This window comes from Ruditapes philippinarum, unplaced genomic scaffold, assembly GCF_026571515.1.
Source record: "Ruditapes philippinarum isolate M1 unplaced genomic scaffold, ASM2657151v2 ctg1723_1_1_1_1, whole genome shotgun sequence".
NCBI lineage: Eukaryota > Metazoa > Mollusca > Bivalvia > Venerida > Veneridae > Ruditapes > Ruditapes philippinarum.
Genome location: NW_026862113.1, coordinates 170,168 through 187,101, shown reverse-complemented (window position 1 = coordinate 187,101; position 16,934 = coordinate 170,168). Strand labels below are relative to the sequence as shown.

The following is a 16,934-nucleotide window of genomic DNA, read 5'->3' as shown; positions in this document are numbered from 1 at the left end:
ATAAACAAAACTATGATGAACAGAAATTTATCAGATAGAATCTAGAACAGAGAATATAAGAAAGTAACACTGACTGCTGGTAAAGATCAGAATATCTGGCACAGGGGTAACTGTTTATGGCAAAACATTTACCCAGGTGTCAGATATTATTGTCTGTGATGGAACACAGTATTTGATCCTTTTTCATGCATATTTCTTATCAATTAAAACAAATACAATACAAAATTAACAGCAGGAAAACAGCTCCCCTACAAAATGTAAGGAATTTCATTTACAAAACAGCCAAGACCCTCAATATTTGGACAATACCATGGATGAACAAGACACCTTTTATGTTAGACACTATAACATTGATGTTACGGGGGGGGGGGGGAGAACAAGCAACGAGACAATATTTGAATTTGTTATCAACTTCCTTGTTTCTCACATTTAGATACACGACACTGGTGCTATATATAACTTAAATAGCCTATGGCCATTATAACTTATAAAGCATAGAGCCGTTATATATCAATATATATAAATAACTAGCAACTGTAAATGAGACTGACATAAAAGTCAAAGACCTCTTGTTACTGACTTTCTATATCAAAGTACTTACATTATCTTTAAATCAAATATTACAGCCCAATGTTTGTGTCAATCTTGCAAGCTAGGTCATAAAACCTATCTATTTTTTTGTATTTTTTTTTTTGATGTTAGAATCAATTCAAGGGAGATAAATACATCTCAAGGATTGTATTAACATCAGATCTCATTTTGCCAACTGGAAAGTCACAGAAAAGTATCTCATTTCTTGAATATCGTAATTAGTGTCACATCTTTACAGGCAACTTTTTATTAAAATGACATAATACCATAGATATCTCAAGCCAAGATAACATCATTCTTGCCTACAATAAGGGCATATCGGAAAACTATTATAACTCACACCAAATAAAGTAAGAGATACAACTAATTAGCGCCCATCTTCATAAATCGTATCATCAGAATATAGCTAGCTGTTAAGATTTGTCATTAAATCTAGGATCAGGGAATGCACATGTTTGCTGAGTAAAAACATGCTGGGAACTAGATGTCATATGAATGCCTCATTGTTAAACTATAGCACGGGAAAAATTCAATTATTCTAAGAATCCACATTTGGTGATGTCACAGATTTATATAATCTTAAAATCTTTTCTGAATAAGAAAATTAGATTATTGTAGTTAAAATTCTAGTCACTTTTTACACACAACCTGTTTGTGTTACTAAACAAAATCGCCTTCAGTATTAACAACATAAACCTGAAAAGTTGAATGAGATTTAAATTGCAATCATTTTGTATTCTTTAAAAGAAATACAAAATGGATCTAAACAAACCATATTATGTTTGAGTGCTAACAAATAGTATTAATCACCTCCATACTTATCCAATTTGTGTATAGTTCCTAACACTTTTCTTAATCAGCTGACAGGGCTTCCATTATGTTCCAAAAGTGAGAGACAGCAAACTATCTGACATCGGAAATCACATTATAAAGGTAAAGGAAAAGGATTATATTTTGGAAGTCAAAAGCTAAAATCAGGAGTAAATGGTTCCAAAACTTCCACTAATGGTAATCCTATAAGCATTTCTACAAAAATTTGAGTGTAAACTTTGATAAAAGCAACACAAAAATACCAACAACATCAATGACAATGTACATTTGAAAATGTCCATATGAAAATATGCAATACTCTGTCATAATCTTACCTTTTGTGCTGTTCTGTTCCACACAGTGACCTCATGCCCTGATCTCAACAAGTTCATCACCATACCCTGTCCCATAATGCCCAGCCCGAGAAATCCTATCCGCATTGGAGTAGGGATTACAGATTTAACTGCGTTCTTTGAGATCTCTTCGTCCTCCAATTGTGTCCCTGAGGCTGTAGACAGAGGTTGACCTGGTGCTCCTAAATTAGGGTCATAGCCAAGGTCACTTTCTACCTGTTATAATATAAAACATTTTATTATCATGATAATAAAGTATTCCAATATTCCTAATCTAGAGACTTGCCAATTCCTGAAACATGTATTTATAAAAATATTTTAGCTTAACATGTTGTTCAAGTACTACTGTAGTCAAATCTATTTTCTACCAGTAAAAAAATACTATATTTAACATGTTATGTTGATTAAAAACACATGAACTTGTTGGCCTAGCAATCCTAAACTAGGCATGTAACCGAGGTCACTTTTTAGTTGTTTTAGACTTATGGCACAAAAACCAGTTAATTTAAAATCTTGATCCAGTGCTCCAAAAATAGTGTTGTTAAAAAGGTAACTCTCTCCTTGTAAAAAATGTAAACCATATTAACTGTATTGTCTTTATATGTAGATCAACTGCTCCTAAAGATGGGTTAAAGCCAACGTTATTTCATGTTATAATATGAAACATGTAAATTTTATAAATTGATCCAGAGCTCCCAGCCAATTACTTTCTAAAACCTGTAGTAATTTCAGAATTTTATTATCATAATTATAGGAAAAGGTGTCATAGAAAGATTTTCATTAAATATTCATAACAGATAAATGCATATATACTGAAACAAAAAAGAAACTTTCTCCAAGTTTGAATGTAGATATGTTAGTACAGTTTTTCAATCCTTTTGAAACTCGATTTTTACGTTGAATAAACATATCGGGCTTTTATATGGGTATTAGCCGACCGATTTTGCAAACAAAACGAGTTTTACAAGCTACTACATGTATATAAGTGTTTACATCTAAGTGATACCCTTGAACAACTGGCACATACTTTGCGAAAGTTTCTTTTTTGGTTCAGTATATAATATACTGTATATACATTGCAGTCATACATTTATGAAGTTTTTTACATATTTCCTCAAATAATAACTAGGAAATGTGCAGAATATAAACTTGTTACAGAGATTGTTCAGTGTGTTTGATCCTTGAAATGACTCTTTGACCCTTCAAATTTCCAAAAGGCCTGATTTGACCCTCAGGATTTTAACTGGAGGGTCAAATTTTGTTAAAATCACGGAGATTTGACCTTGTAGGCGGTAAAACTTAGTCAAATTGACCCTCAGGATTTCATGGCTAGTGAACACCCTGATTGTTGTTAAGTTATATGGCCACAAATAAATGCATATTTTTGGCAATATAATCCTTATCTAACTGTTCATTTCATATAAGCTTACAAAGGTTAATACTGGGTCATATAACCCCTGAAGAGTCTATAACTTACAACACATCATCTATAGAACAAACTATTTACATTGAGCTAATCATGAATGAAATCTTATAAATGAGTCAAAAATAGATTTAAATGTCAATTTTACTGGCAAAGCTAACAACTGACTATTAAGTCAGCAAAGTAGCACTTATTTTGTACTTTAAAAAAAATTAAAGTGGCAATACTTTTAAACTGTTATTTGGTAAATGTCAGTTTTCAGTTAACTCCGTTATTCATATATTAGATCCATATTTCTGATTAATAATTATCTGTTTTAAGTTTAAGATAATTATTTATAATAATTCAAGTTATGGCATGACTTGCTCCTGATTTAATAATGTTAAACATCATTTAGAAAGATATACCTAATTTTTATATCAATTTAACAAATATTTCACTATCAAACATAAATCACCCAATATGGTAAGATTAAATAATACACAAACAATAATCCTTGTTATTTATCCTTCATTTGACCTAAATATTACAACAGCTTCACAATTGACTTTCTGTATATACATGTATATCTAATTTTAAGTTAACAAGTGTTATTATATTAATTTACTACATGTCAAAATACATTCAAGTGTTACCATGGCAATATATAGTGACAACCTTGTTCCATTACATTAGAAATAAATATAATATAAATGCTGTTGTTTTATATAGTGTAATGAAATCTTTACATAATTCATAACAGCTTTTCACAAGTAAATCACAATGTAGGCCACATTTATGTTATTTGTTTTCTACGATGGTATATATTCATGTGTTACCTTCTTTAAATAAAGATATTATTATTATTATTATTATTATTATGCAATTAATGACAACTGTTCTTTTCAATTAAGATAACAATGTCACAAGTCAAAATATTCTAACATTTGATGTTACAAATTTTTAAAATTTGATCTAACAAATTTTTTCTACTATTCATGGTTAATGTAAACAAAGTTTGACACTTCTGTTTCTTTTTTCTTTGTTTCTATGGAATCTGAGTCAAGACTGTGAAATTAATCTGACAGACTATAAATTGGGGTTGCCCTGCCAACAAAATGTTCATTTTTTACTACATAACATCTATTTATTTCACTGACAGATGGATTTGACCAGCAAATAATTGACAGTAAGAACCACATTTTCTGTTGGAAAGACTTTCTTTAACGAGACATTATGCCCATCCAAGGGTTTATAGTGAGTGAACAGGTGAAAGTAAAAATAAGTTTTTATTTTGCCATTTTTCCTTTCAATTAAATAATTTACTTAAATAAATAAGTGAGGTTGACCAATGACATTTCTGTAAATATCTTTTGGAATTGAACTGTAAAGGTCACTTTATATAATTTAATAAAGAGCGGGGCAGTCTTTTTATAGCAGATTTATATTCTATCATAAACATTTTTCAATATTAAATGTTGGTGAATCACTATTTTAACAGTCAATCTTTTAAAATGTATAGTCAATTCAGCTCAAGTTGACAATGAAATAATGAGCATAATGTCAAGTTAAATCATTTGAAAAGACGCAACAAGAAACTGTTGACAAAGTATGCACAATATATTGTAATTTTCTACAAAATTTTTATCGATACAATTAAAATTTCAAGATCAGTTTTAAGAAAAATTATATCCATGGTTTGGATGAACATTTGCTGTTGATTCTTTTATTTATTTAATTATCATTTCATATAATGTCAATATTTGAAATAACTAATAATAGTTAATGCAGTTTTTATTATCTCTCTTTATCTACCTCAAATTGCCTTCTAAATTGATTTTCCCACTATTTGTTTCTATAAACACAGCTGATAATTGACTAATAAGAGCACCTCTGCTGTTATTGACATTGTCTAATTGATGTTTTAAAGGCAAAATTGAAAACAAATTTCTTTTTGCAGGATGCTTGAATTGAAAATGTAAGCTATATTTATGTTATTTAAATATCATTTTACTATCCTTAAGCAGCAGAAAAGAGTAACAGAAAATCATTCATTAAAACAATTTTATGAATTTGAATATTACTAACTAAGCAAAAAAGGGAGGTAATAGCAGGAAAACCCATTAAAAAGTAACTCTATAATCAAGATGGCTTATTATTTCAATTTCAATACTGCTGATCTTTACATAAACTGACTTCATTTTATAAACATTTCACAGCTATTAACCCTTAACTTCCTTGAGCCTCAAGTGATTGGCCTTTGCTACCAGTGCAGAGCCATGTGAGGGTGCACATCATGAAGTCTGACTAGACTCTATTCAATGTTTTGTGCAATTTTTGTATTTTGACAGTTACATTCCTTAAACTTTGAATGGACTGTTCCAAATTCAAAGCATGACATATCCATTACATAAATTCAGCAAGGTAAGAGTTTTGTTTGTTTGCTAGGGTTTACCTTGCACCAACACAGTAATTGTCATATGGTGACTTTTCAGCTTAACTGGTGGAGGAAGACCTCAGGTGCCCCTCCATGCATTATTTCAGACACAAACAAGCACCCGAGTAGAACCACCAGTGTTTCGTAAGCTAGCTGGATAGCTTCCTCAAAAGAAAGAATTCAAAACCACTGGCAAAACCACAGCATTCAGGGGCAAATGGTTTGAAATCAACAACCTTAACAACCCAGTCACAGATGCCCAAGCATAATACACTACATAATAATTCCAATGTCAGACATGCAAGGGAGATAATCCAAGAGATAATATGAATAAAATATCAAGTACAAACCTTGAGCTCTGGTATTTTTCTGTCTTTGATCTTTGGGGAGAAGGATTTCTTTGGTGATAGAGCAGAGAAGATGTTAGATGATGGGGAGGAACCTACTGTCTTTTTTGCACGCTTTAAAATCTTTTCTGATGGTGTTAATGATTTGACTGGTTTGATCTTCTGAAATACAAGAATTTTCAACGTAAAAAATCAGGGGACATACCTCTAACATCATATAAATGCACATCATTTGGTACAAATTAAGGAAATGACTAACTACAATTGAGTTAAATGAGAATAACTAAAGAATGCAGTGTAAGATTAAAAGAAAATATGTTTGTTTTGATTTGATTCGGAACAAATCACACAACAAAGTGAGATATTTTTCTATATTTTTCATCCTTTATTTTATTCAGTTTTAGGTTACATGGCGACTTTCCAGCTTTATTGGTGGAGAAAGACCTCAGGTGCCTTTCTGTGCATTATTTCAGGCAAGAGGTGAAACTTAAGTAGAACCACTGATGTTCTGTAAGCTAGCTGGATAGCGCTTTCTAATATGAAAGAATCCAAAGTCCCTTGCAGGATTCAAACCAACAGCAGTTAGAGGCAAGTGGGTTTATTTTTCATTCAGGCATTGTACTCTTGAAAATGTAAGAATTTTAATTCCATAATGAGACATATTCTAATTTCACTTAAAAACATTTACTCTATTTCTTTACCTTTTTACCGGTGGAGTCGCCTGCAGATGTTGCTTTATTTTTATTTACTTTTGGTGTCTTTTTTGGTGATACTTCATTTCCCTGAAAAAAAACAAACAAACAAAACATTTCAGATATGTCTCGAACTTTTACTTTTTCTTGTTTTTGCTTTCTTCATGATTTCAGCAAACAAAATTTCAAACATGTATTAGTACCTGAAGCGAAAAAATAAACATTCAACTTTGATGAAAACATTTATTGTTTTTCATCTTGACTGTCTTTAACCCTTTTTAGAAATTATAAATACACATTTTACGCATAAACTCAGTGTGGAACATTCTGTGAATTCATCCCCAAACATCCTGGCTAACAAATGATTATTTTACACTAATCAGTTGTAGAAGAAATTGACTTCATAGCAATCTGTCAGTCAGAACCCAATTAAGAAGACATTAGTACTCAAAAACAAAATTTCCATGAACTTAATGACCCTGACAAGTCTAATTCATCAGGAAATTGGGAATTTCAGTGTCAGTCTAACTGGTATGAGACAAAATGAGTGTGATCTATTACTTAAACAATGTATTTTTTCTGTTTATAATTAAATCAAAATCAGATTAAATCAGTCTTTTCTTAAATTATAGTTTCTGGAAAACACCTCTCTATGTGCCTCATTAATATCTATTTTCTGCCTTTTACCACAAAATATCAAAGCAATAAATAACATTTATAAACTTATCAAACATACATGATTCTATGGTGTTTTTTAACCTCAAAAGACAAAAACATCAATCAATTACAGTCAATTTTTATTATCTTGCCATAATTCTACAATACACCTTTTTTCATGAATAATTCTAGCAAAATAAAATGTGTTTCTCTTGTGGTTAAATAAAATGTGTTTCTCTTGTGGTAAGAAACCGGTCAATGTGTCAATTTGATAAAAATAAGATTTACATTATGACTGACATAACTTGAATTATCTCCCATTTTCAGTGTCATTGACTCATTCCAACTATATCATATGCTTAAAATTAGATAAAAATCTCTCACAATTGTGAGCTAATAAAAATCTTTTAAATTGGTGATTTACTTATATTAAACTTTACACATGTAAAGGAATTTGAAAATTCACCTTGAATAATCTGTTAAATTTAATTAATTTTCATATGTTGTCAATTATGTATATTGGATTATGACCCAATTTTGTCATGGGGGGTCCATACCCTCAGTGCCTGAAAGGGCAGATGGACCCTCATTAAGCCTAGATTACAAAGGAGCTTAATATTGCAAAAATCTGGAAATATCTATGTAAGTGTAGGTAGTTTAACTGGGTAACCGCTACTTCTCAGATTCAAAACCATTTTGAAAGTGAAAAGGTCTAAAATGGGCACATTTTCCATAATTATTTCAAATACTGATAAATACAAGAGAAATGTGTATTTGAACATTTTATTATCCACTTTATAAAAGTTAATACATGAAATATTCCATCATGCATCTCACACTTGCCAACAACTTCTATGTATTATTCTTTTGCGGCTTGTTGTTTATGTCTAATACTATTTACTATCAGAATAAGTAATAGAAAGAGCATCAAAACACAAGGCTATCTGATTTGTATGAGGGGGCCACCAAGTATTTATCAGATTGCTGAATGTTTTATGTTCTTTCTTTTTTGTATCATAGTAACATGAAATCACACTCCCTCTTGTCACAATATGAAACCCCAGAAAAAAGTAACCAATGAACGAGCATCTGAAAATGACATTTCAATCGCTTTCCCTTTCTCTTCCGTAACAATAAGTAAATCCCAGCAAAAATCAGCCAATCAATTGGCATATTCTGGAGTGCAGGTAACTGATACTTGCACTCCAGTTAACGCACTGTGCATGTATATGTACACGATTTAACTCTGACAAATTTTCAACAGAAAGGTCCCCAAATTATGATACAATTATTCATTGTTTAACAAACCTTCCATTACTGACGAATTCACTTTTACATGATCAAAGGAAAAAAGATTCACAAAATTAAAAAAACTTTAACATATGTTATGTGTAGGGCTGTGCATTGCCATTTTTTTCTGTCACGATACGTATCACGATATTTGTTTTTCAAAACGATGCGATTCACCATATGTATTGCATACTTTGAAGAAATGCGATGCATATTGCGATTCTTATGTTGCGATGCGATACGTATCACGATACTGACTTTCAGACTTAGTATATAAAAATTTGGCCATTTGTTTACAGCATATTTATGAATATTATACAAAACTATTACAATAACAAAAAAATAAACTCTATCTCGTTGTTACAACTAGGTTTCGGATTTTGATCTTTTAACAATTTACTTTTCTGATTACTTAAGGATTAAAGGTATTGTTAATTATACCAAAACAGCAAACTGATATCTACTATTCTAACACTTAAGTCCACTACTGTAAATATGGCAGTTTAACATTTCAGTCTTACAATACACCACTAAAGATTTTTCTTGTGAAAAAAAAAATAGTAACAAGTGGTTAACAAATAGGTCAACAACTTTGAAAATAACAGTTTATCCGTTTCACTCTCAGTTTTCTCGAAAGATTTGTGCTCAACCCCAGAGTATTATTTTTTTTGAGTTTGCAAATTTTGCAAACACTCGACATCCGGTCTTCCACATTATACATGTTCCCAAAACTCGTGAATTATATGACAAGGGAGGATTAACTATAGTTTCCCCTGCTAATTTTTTTGCAGTCTACATGTTTTCTGTTTGTTTATTTTGTTGTTTTTTTTACGGGAAAATGATGTCAACGGAAATGAAAGTATAAATACGTGACGAATATCACATGGGAATGTTGTCATCATCACTATTTTAATCCGACATCAAGTGCGACTAAATAACATTACAAATTCATGTTTGTACGTTGTTTTTTCTTGAAAACGGATAGATCTCTAATTATTTTTTAATTATAAACAAGTTCAAAGAACACCAGCCCATTTATATGGAATTGATAAAATTTGGTTAGTTACCGTTAAATGATTTCGGACATGGGGAAACGAGATGACAACGATGATATGATAATAGTCGCGCTTGTTCATTGTTTTCATCCAAGCCTGTTTTCTTTCTTCAGTCTTTCAAAAAAGACGTTTGTCCTTATATTCCTAGATATTGTTAGTGTATTGCGATACGTTCCTGCTATATCAATACATCGGGAGATGAAAATTTGTATTGCATCGCAATATATTGGAATTTGTAATTTCATTACGATGCATACATCGAGGACAGGGCAGATCGCCATGCATCGATGAATCGTTACACCTCTAGTTATATGCCAAGCTGTCAGAGAAATAACTGCATCAGTCCAGTCTCAAACATATAATTTCAAAGTCATAGTGCTTGGATTTCTTAATGTTACTGAATGTAGAAAACAAAATGTCTTTGAGCAAAGAAACATTTTCCCTAAATAAGTAGTAAATTCCAGAAGCAATGTGCTTCATGCAAGTCATTATTAATTTTATGAGGACTTATCTTCATTAAAATCATCGGTATGTAAGTTGAAGTGAGATTATGCCCATCTAAGTGTAAATGATGGGTGTTAAAGGAAGAGTCAAAATAATGTTACAGTTTGCTGTAATTCTATTCTGCTTTCTAAAAATAATCACAAACTCACATGATCTACAGAATGTTTATGTAAATTATTGTTAATATTCATATGGTTAAAAGATTGGGCAGTCTGTTTTATGTAGTTTTATATACCGTAATACTTATCATTTGTGATTATCAATAATTGGTCAGTCACCATTTAAATAGTCAATTTTTTGAAATGTATGCTAATTCTGTTCAATTTGACAATGAAAAAAATAATCATAATGTTACTTTACTTCAATTTCATGATCATATACCTTTGCTTGCCAAAATATAATTTAAGTCAATTTTCATGATATACTTCAGACCTGCCTTTATACATTCAAATCAATTTACATGATATTAAGTCAGTTTTCATGGTCACATACTTTCACAATTTCATATACAATTGTCTGGAATATTTATCATTCATCATAACTAATTTGCAAAAATGCCTTTATAAATCTGTCAAACTGCCTGCCAAAAATTGACTTTACAAAAGTCAGGACACACAATTACCTGCAGCTGCACATTCCATTAAACTGTAACAGTCAGTAAAACTTTAAACAATAATAATAATGTACAAAATAAAAAAAATCACTATAAAATGAAAACTAACAACTTCCACTAAAGATAAACTTAAACACAATTTCTATCCCCTTTTACAAATATACAATTTAGACAGCTAATATTTGTATATTTAGTAAATTAAACATTCTATATATAACTTGGAAAGTTATAAATTTATGTAAGTTTAAAACCTCATCCCCAGGCAAAATTACCTTGCATACTCATTACATACTGATCTGATAAAATTCTAGAAGTCATTTCAATTTTACAATTATTTCATAACTAACTTGTCATTTCAATTCAAAGCTGATTTATCATTAATTAATCTTTGATGTTCTCCTAAATGCAGTCAATGGATTAACACTGTTCAGAGTTGCTTGCCCTACATAGTGAACAAGTATTTCAAGTTTTATTAGAAAGTATAATGATTTCTGAAAAACTTAAGAAAATATTCTAAGTGAAAGAAGGGGGAAATAATCAAGCAAAAGTTACTTTCAAAGTTATATGCCCACTAAAAAAGTATACAAAGTATAAAGTGCATATATTGGACTGGATATTTCTGGACTTTTTAATCCTCAGCCTGCCAGAGGCAACTGATTCTACTGATGTAACCAGAAATTACCAAGATCAGCCGGCAATAATGTGCTCTCTGATCTAAGTCTGCACTATTCCCATTTCAGGCAGTGCTTATTTAAAAAATAATACGTAAAAAGGTAGAACGGTTTTGTCTCCATTGAAAGATGGACAAGTCCATTTAAAAACAATTCTTATATCTTATATCTACTAACTAGGGATGGCAACGAATACAAAAATCAATACTCGAGTACTCGGTCATTTTTCCGATCGAGTACTCGGTTACTCGGATGATTCCAGTGATCTTCAAAGTTTATCACACAATATCAACACCGTCCGCTTGCTACTTTCGTTTTCTATTTAAATTCATTGAATTCGTAACTATAAATAGGACTGCAATAAATACATATATAAATATAAACATAACAAATGTAAATGACAGCATTTATTATATACCTACACATTTTCTCCCTAAAATAAATGAATACATGAATTCTGTAGATAGTAAATAGGACTGCATGGGAGACAAATTAATTATAATTTAATCAACAACATAATATTTTACAACGTTTTAATTAATGCAACATGTATAACAGTTCATATATCTTTTTTCTTCTTGAAAAAAAAAGTTTAACATGGTCTAAATAACTGTTACATTTATTCTTACATTCATGATAGCAATCGGCCCTTTGTTGTTTTCAAAACAGTTACACAATTAAAGGTAATTAATATCATAAGATGCTGGATGACATAAGCGACAAAGGTGCGCGTGTCAAACTGTTGATCACCTCGTTAAATTTATGATATCATTTTCGCACCTCTGCAAGGATGTTTTGATTGCAATTAACGGGTATTTATGAAGATACATGCACATCTCCGAATTTCTGAACTAATTGGATACACCAATCTTTCTAAATCGCAAAAAAATAGAAAATATATATTTTTCCGAGTAATCGAATATCAATTTTGTTAACCGATATTCGGACGTTCGATCGAGTACTCGGTTAACCGGTTACTCGTTGCCATCCCTACTACTAACTGATTTAAATTTTTTAAGTTTTAAATGGAAACTTTCAATTAGAAAATTCAAACAAGAGGGCCAATAAGGCACTGGATTGCTCACCTGAAATAGATTGCTAAAAAAAGGTCTTTCTGTAGGTTACAATGGGTTTGGTATTTGTTATCAAAGCATAGAGCCGGGACGAGTATCCGAGTACTCGGAAAATCACGAATCAAAGTAAAAAATCGAGTTTGAATATTCGTAAGCCAAGAGATCGTGGATCATGATTTAATATTTTTTTATATACATTCACTGTTTCTCACACTCTTAAAATCGAGAAAAATACTATTTGAGTTTAAATTATATGATAATATGAAGTTTAACTAAATACAATTTGCCGGTTAAAGACCACGTACCATGATGCTGAGCAAGGAAGTAATTGGTTTCAAAAAACAAAACAAAAATACTCCTCCAAAGAATAAAAACATAAACCTAGTTTATATGTTTAATGTTTAGTATTGTTGTTTTTTTTTAAAAAATAAACATGTTTTTTTATAACTAATGTACATGTTTTTATGGGTGTCTTGATAACCAAAGATTTGTGGTTCGATTTGTGAATCGTAAGTGCTGAATCGTGGTTCGGATCGGATCGTCACTTATCCGACGATCCACACCCCTATCAAAGCATCATAATTCTTAAAAATATTTGTACAGATCTGCTACTATTAATGCTTCATGACAAGTATCTAAGCTCTAGGCATTGCAGTTTCACAAAAGAAGACATAGGATTTTTCTTTTCTTTACTTTTTCTCTTTAAAGAATATAATCATAAGTTATATATTAAATGGTCGATTAGCTTTGTTAAAGGAGAGGACAACCATGAGCTAAATTGCAGCTATCAGTCCAATTCCTTTCCGCTTTAATGAGTAAATTATGTACATGTATAATATCTTGAATAAATGTGTAGATCAAAAGAGGACATAAATGTTTTTTCAAGTGATCCCATGCACATAATTTATATGAATTTTGTGAGGGACCACAAGGTAATGCTACATGCAAAATATCTAAACTCTTGGCATTGTTCTTTCAAAGGACAAGATTTTTAAGACATTTTTACTAATCAAGTCTTTGTAAACTAAATGTTACCCAGAGTGGGCCCATTTTTGACTACTTATATAGCTTTTGTAGATGTCCACATGCTACATGCCTAAAATCTCATGTTTGGGCATTGTTTTCCTATACAAGTCTATATAAATTAAGTCACCCAAAGGCATTCTTTATATAACTTTTATAGGACATTGTTGTTTCACAAAAGACTAACATATATTTTCCAATATTAGTCTATGTTAATAGGGCACCCAAAGAGAATACTTTATATAATTTTTGTAGAGGACCTCATTAAAGATCTGGGCATTATGGTTTCTGAGAAGCAGATTTTTGAAGATTTCACTTTTAAAGTCTATTTTTATCTCCTGTGACTTATGTGTCAGACTCAAACAATTTATATAACTCTTGTAGATGATTATTCCTGTGAAGCTTGGTCTCAAAATCCATCACACAGTTTAGGAAGAGATGTTTTCAAGAAATTGTGGACAATGACGGACAACGGACACAATGCTATCACAAAAATTTCACCTGGTGGCGCTCAGGTGACCTAAAAGACACCTTTTTTTAATTTGGGAAATGACGAAAATTTTAGCTATCAATCTTTGAAATAAATTTTAACTTATCAATTTTATAAGAAATGCATCAGCTGTGAAATGCCTCTAGGGCACTCAATAACATTCCACTCTTAAATGAATGACTTTTTAAGGCCAAGGTCCATTTAAGGTCTTTATAAGGCCCTACACAAAATTTTAGAAACTTTTCAAAGTCTGAACTAACCATGTCAGCACATCATTTCAAGCACAACAACCAGCCTCTTTCGGGCAATGTTGATCAAATAATACAATTTTCTTACCTCGTCTCCATTGCCTGCACTTTCTCTAGGTCGTTTTTTCTTCTTTGGTTTATCTGTTTTATCTGATGGTGGGCTGTCTATACTGTTGTTTAACTATAAGCAGAAAAACAACAACAATATTACTGTTATTATCTCATTAAGTAATAAGAATGTTTTCAGGAGTCTTCATATGTTTTCATAACTTAAAAACAAGGATAGTGATTCTAATTTTAAAGCTTGAAATGTTTCCATTATCATATACCAACATTTCTGTTGTAATGTATCAACTGATGAAGCTAATAAAGGGAAACATGTATTGATATCTAAAATTGTGTTGGTTTTTTATCTTTTTGTCCTATCATATTCTAACAACATGCCAAGTTTGAAGAAATTTATTGAACAGTTATAACTTTGCCTGTTTGTCTTTATGAAAACTCCTGTCTATAAAGAAGCTCTCACTCAGATAAAAAAGGTCTAAAAAAATGAAATTTGAAATTCTTAAATATTTAAAAAAAAAACCTAAGCTAACTCTGGACATCTCCAATTCAAACTGAGTGATGTCAATCACACAAAACAACTATTTTGAAGTAATAAAACAGAGTATATGAGTATGAGAGTGTGACATTTAAAATGCTTCAAAAATAAACTGTTCAAATATTAACCAATACTTCACAAATGATTAATGTTTCATTTTAGTTTCTGATAAAGAGCTTCTTTAAGAAATGGTGAAATAAAGGAATAGGAAAAAATAGAGATGTTAACTTCTCTAATTAACATTTGTTCCTTTTCTCTGCCCAAACCTAATAAAAGATAACATGCAAGTGGAAGTATATCCAGAGGTGGCTATGATTCTCTACCCTAAGCATTTTTACAATACAGTACATGTTTGATAAACTATTTTTTCAAGGAACAGTTATGTTTATACAAATTTTGCAGATATATACAATTTACTTTGAAGCCTTAACTGGCTTTCTTTCTTTCTTACCGAGATCTTGGATGGGACATAAATAGATTTAGTGTTTCTTCTAGGACAGGATTGCATTAAGGACACCAGTCACACCACATAATATATTAGTGTTTGATGTACATATATTAGTTCTATCTTCACTAACCTTATCCATTTGTGTGAACAGCCAATTTAGTGAATGCAAAGAAGAAAGCAGGTAATTAGATTAGCCAAAGTAAATTACCTACATTTTAACCCCAAAATTAGTTCAAATAACTAACATAAAGAAGCGAATTCCAACCATTATTGTCTGTTAATTTCAGTTTAAAATAATAAAGTCACAGCAATAACACGTATAATATCATTTTTTTATTTTTCCAACCTTTCGGCAAATGTATGCCTTTTCAAGGAAAATAAATAATAATGTTTTTTTTTTTTTTTTTTTTTTTTTTTTTTTTTTTGTTAATTTCAGTAACATTTATTCCTGACATGAACTCAGATATTCCCAAACAGGCTTTTTCTATTATAACTGCAAATTGTTAAAAAAAAAGTTTCAGAATATGAAATAAATGAACCCTAATGAAGCAAATATGCTATAAAACTTGTGTTTGTCTTCTTTTTCAAAGTATTGGTCACAATCAAAAATTTTACTTATAGATTGAAAACTTGTTCACACATAACCTTGCTGCTTTTATGACTCTGTAAAAATGGTATTGCATGACCAATCACTAATCACTTATCTTGATGTGACATCAATTGTGTTATACAAACAAAGTATAAAGACACGCTAAATGTTAGTGTAACAAAATAGATGCATCAATGAAAAATGTCACTTTTCCATTTTAAACAGTCTTTATTTTGGGTATGTGATAAAATAGAATACTTTATTTGTGTCAGTTCATTACCGATCTTTTTTTAATTGCTGAATAAAATAATATTATTTTATTCAAATTGTTCAATCAATTCAGTACTGTACTTAATTTATTCAATATCTTTTTATATTTAATGATTGCATCAAAAAATTTAAGTTTCTTCAAACCTGACTCCCAACAAACCATCGCATTTTATAAATTTCATCATCAATTGACATACCATCTCAAAACACACGTACATTGAAATATTACACTGATGGAACACTATAGTCAAAACTTACTGAATCAAACAATGGCACAGAATTTGTGTAAATGTGTGCAAATATTGTTATGTGCATATGTGTACAATTACAATAAACAACAACATCGAAACTAATTTTTTCCAAAGTTAATATATAGAAAGTTTTACAACATGAAAAGCATCAATACTTAAAGCAAACTGAATAATTCAAGTTTACAAGGTACATTAATCTGAATATTTTTTAAACTTACAGGGGAAATTGCCAAATAGAAAAAAAGACAATAAGAAACAAACATAAGAACATGGAAATAAAAATCTTATTACAGTTTTCAATCAATTTTATACGTATAATCTGTTTTGTATAATTTTTAGGAAAAGTATCAGCTTATGTTCGTATTTAAAAGGAAGACAATTAACATTTCTATCCACATATATTTCCAAACTTGTACTCTAATTAAAATCCTTTCTGGACAAAAACTTTTAATTTAACGGTTGCTTTACACTGTAAGTAACTGAACATAATTGAACGGTTTACAGAAATTGTTAGGTCAC

At 30.5% G+C, this 16,934-nt stretch overlaps 1 protein-coding gene across 2 annotated transcripts in view; it reads right to left on the bottom strand.

The window, feature by feature from the left end:
- LOC132717987 (uncharacterized) overlaps nt 1-16,934 on the bottom strand; it is a 60,409-nt gene that overhangs the window by 32,465 nt on the left and 11,010 nt on the right. For both annotated transcript variants that reach the window (XM_060701597.1, XM_060701598.1), the window contains exons 6-9: nt 14,345-14,437; nt 6,642-6,722; nt 5,944-6,102; nt 1,737-1,970 (exon numbers count right to left, since the gene is read on the bottom strand). In XM_060701597.1, coding sequence (XP_060557580.1) covers nt 1,737-1,970; nt 5,944-6,102; nt 6,642-6,722; nt 14,345-14,437 — 567 coding nt within the window. The remainder of the gene's footprint in view (nt 1-1,736; nt 1,971-5,943; nt 6,103-6,641; nt 6,723-14,344; nt 14,438-16,934) is intronic.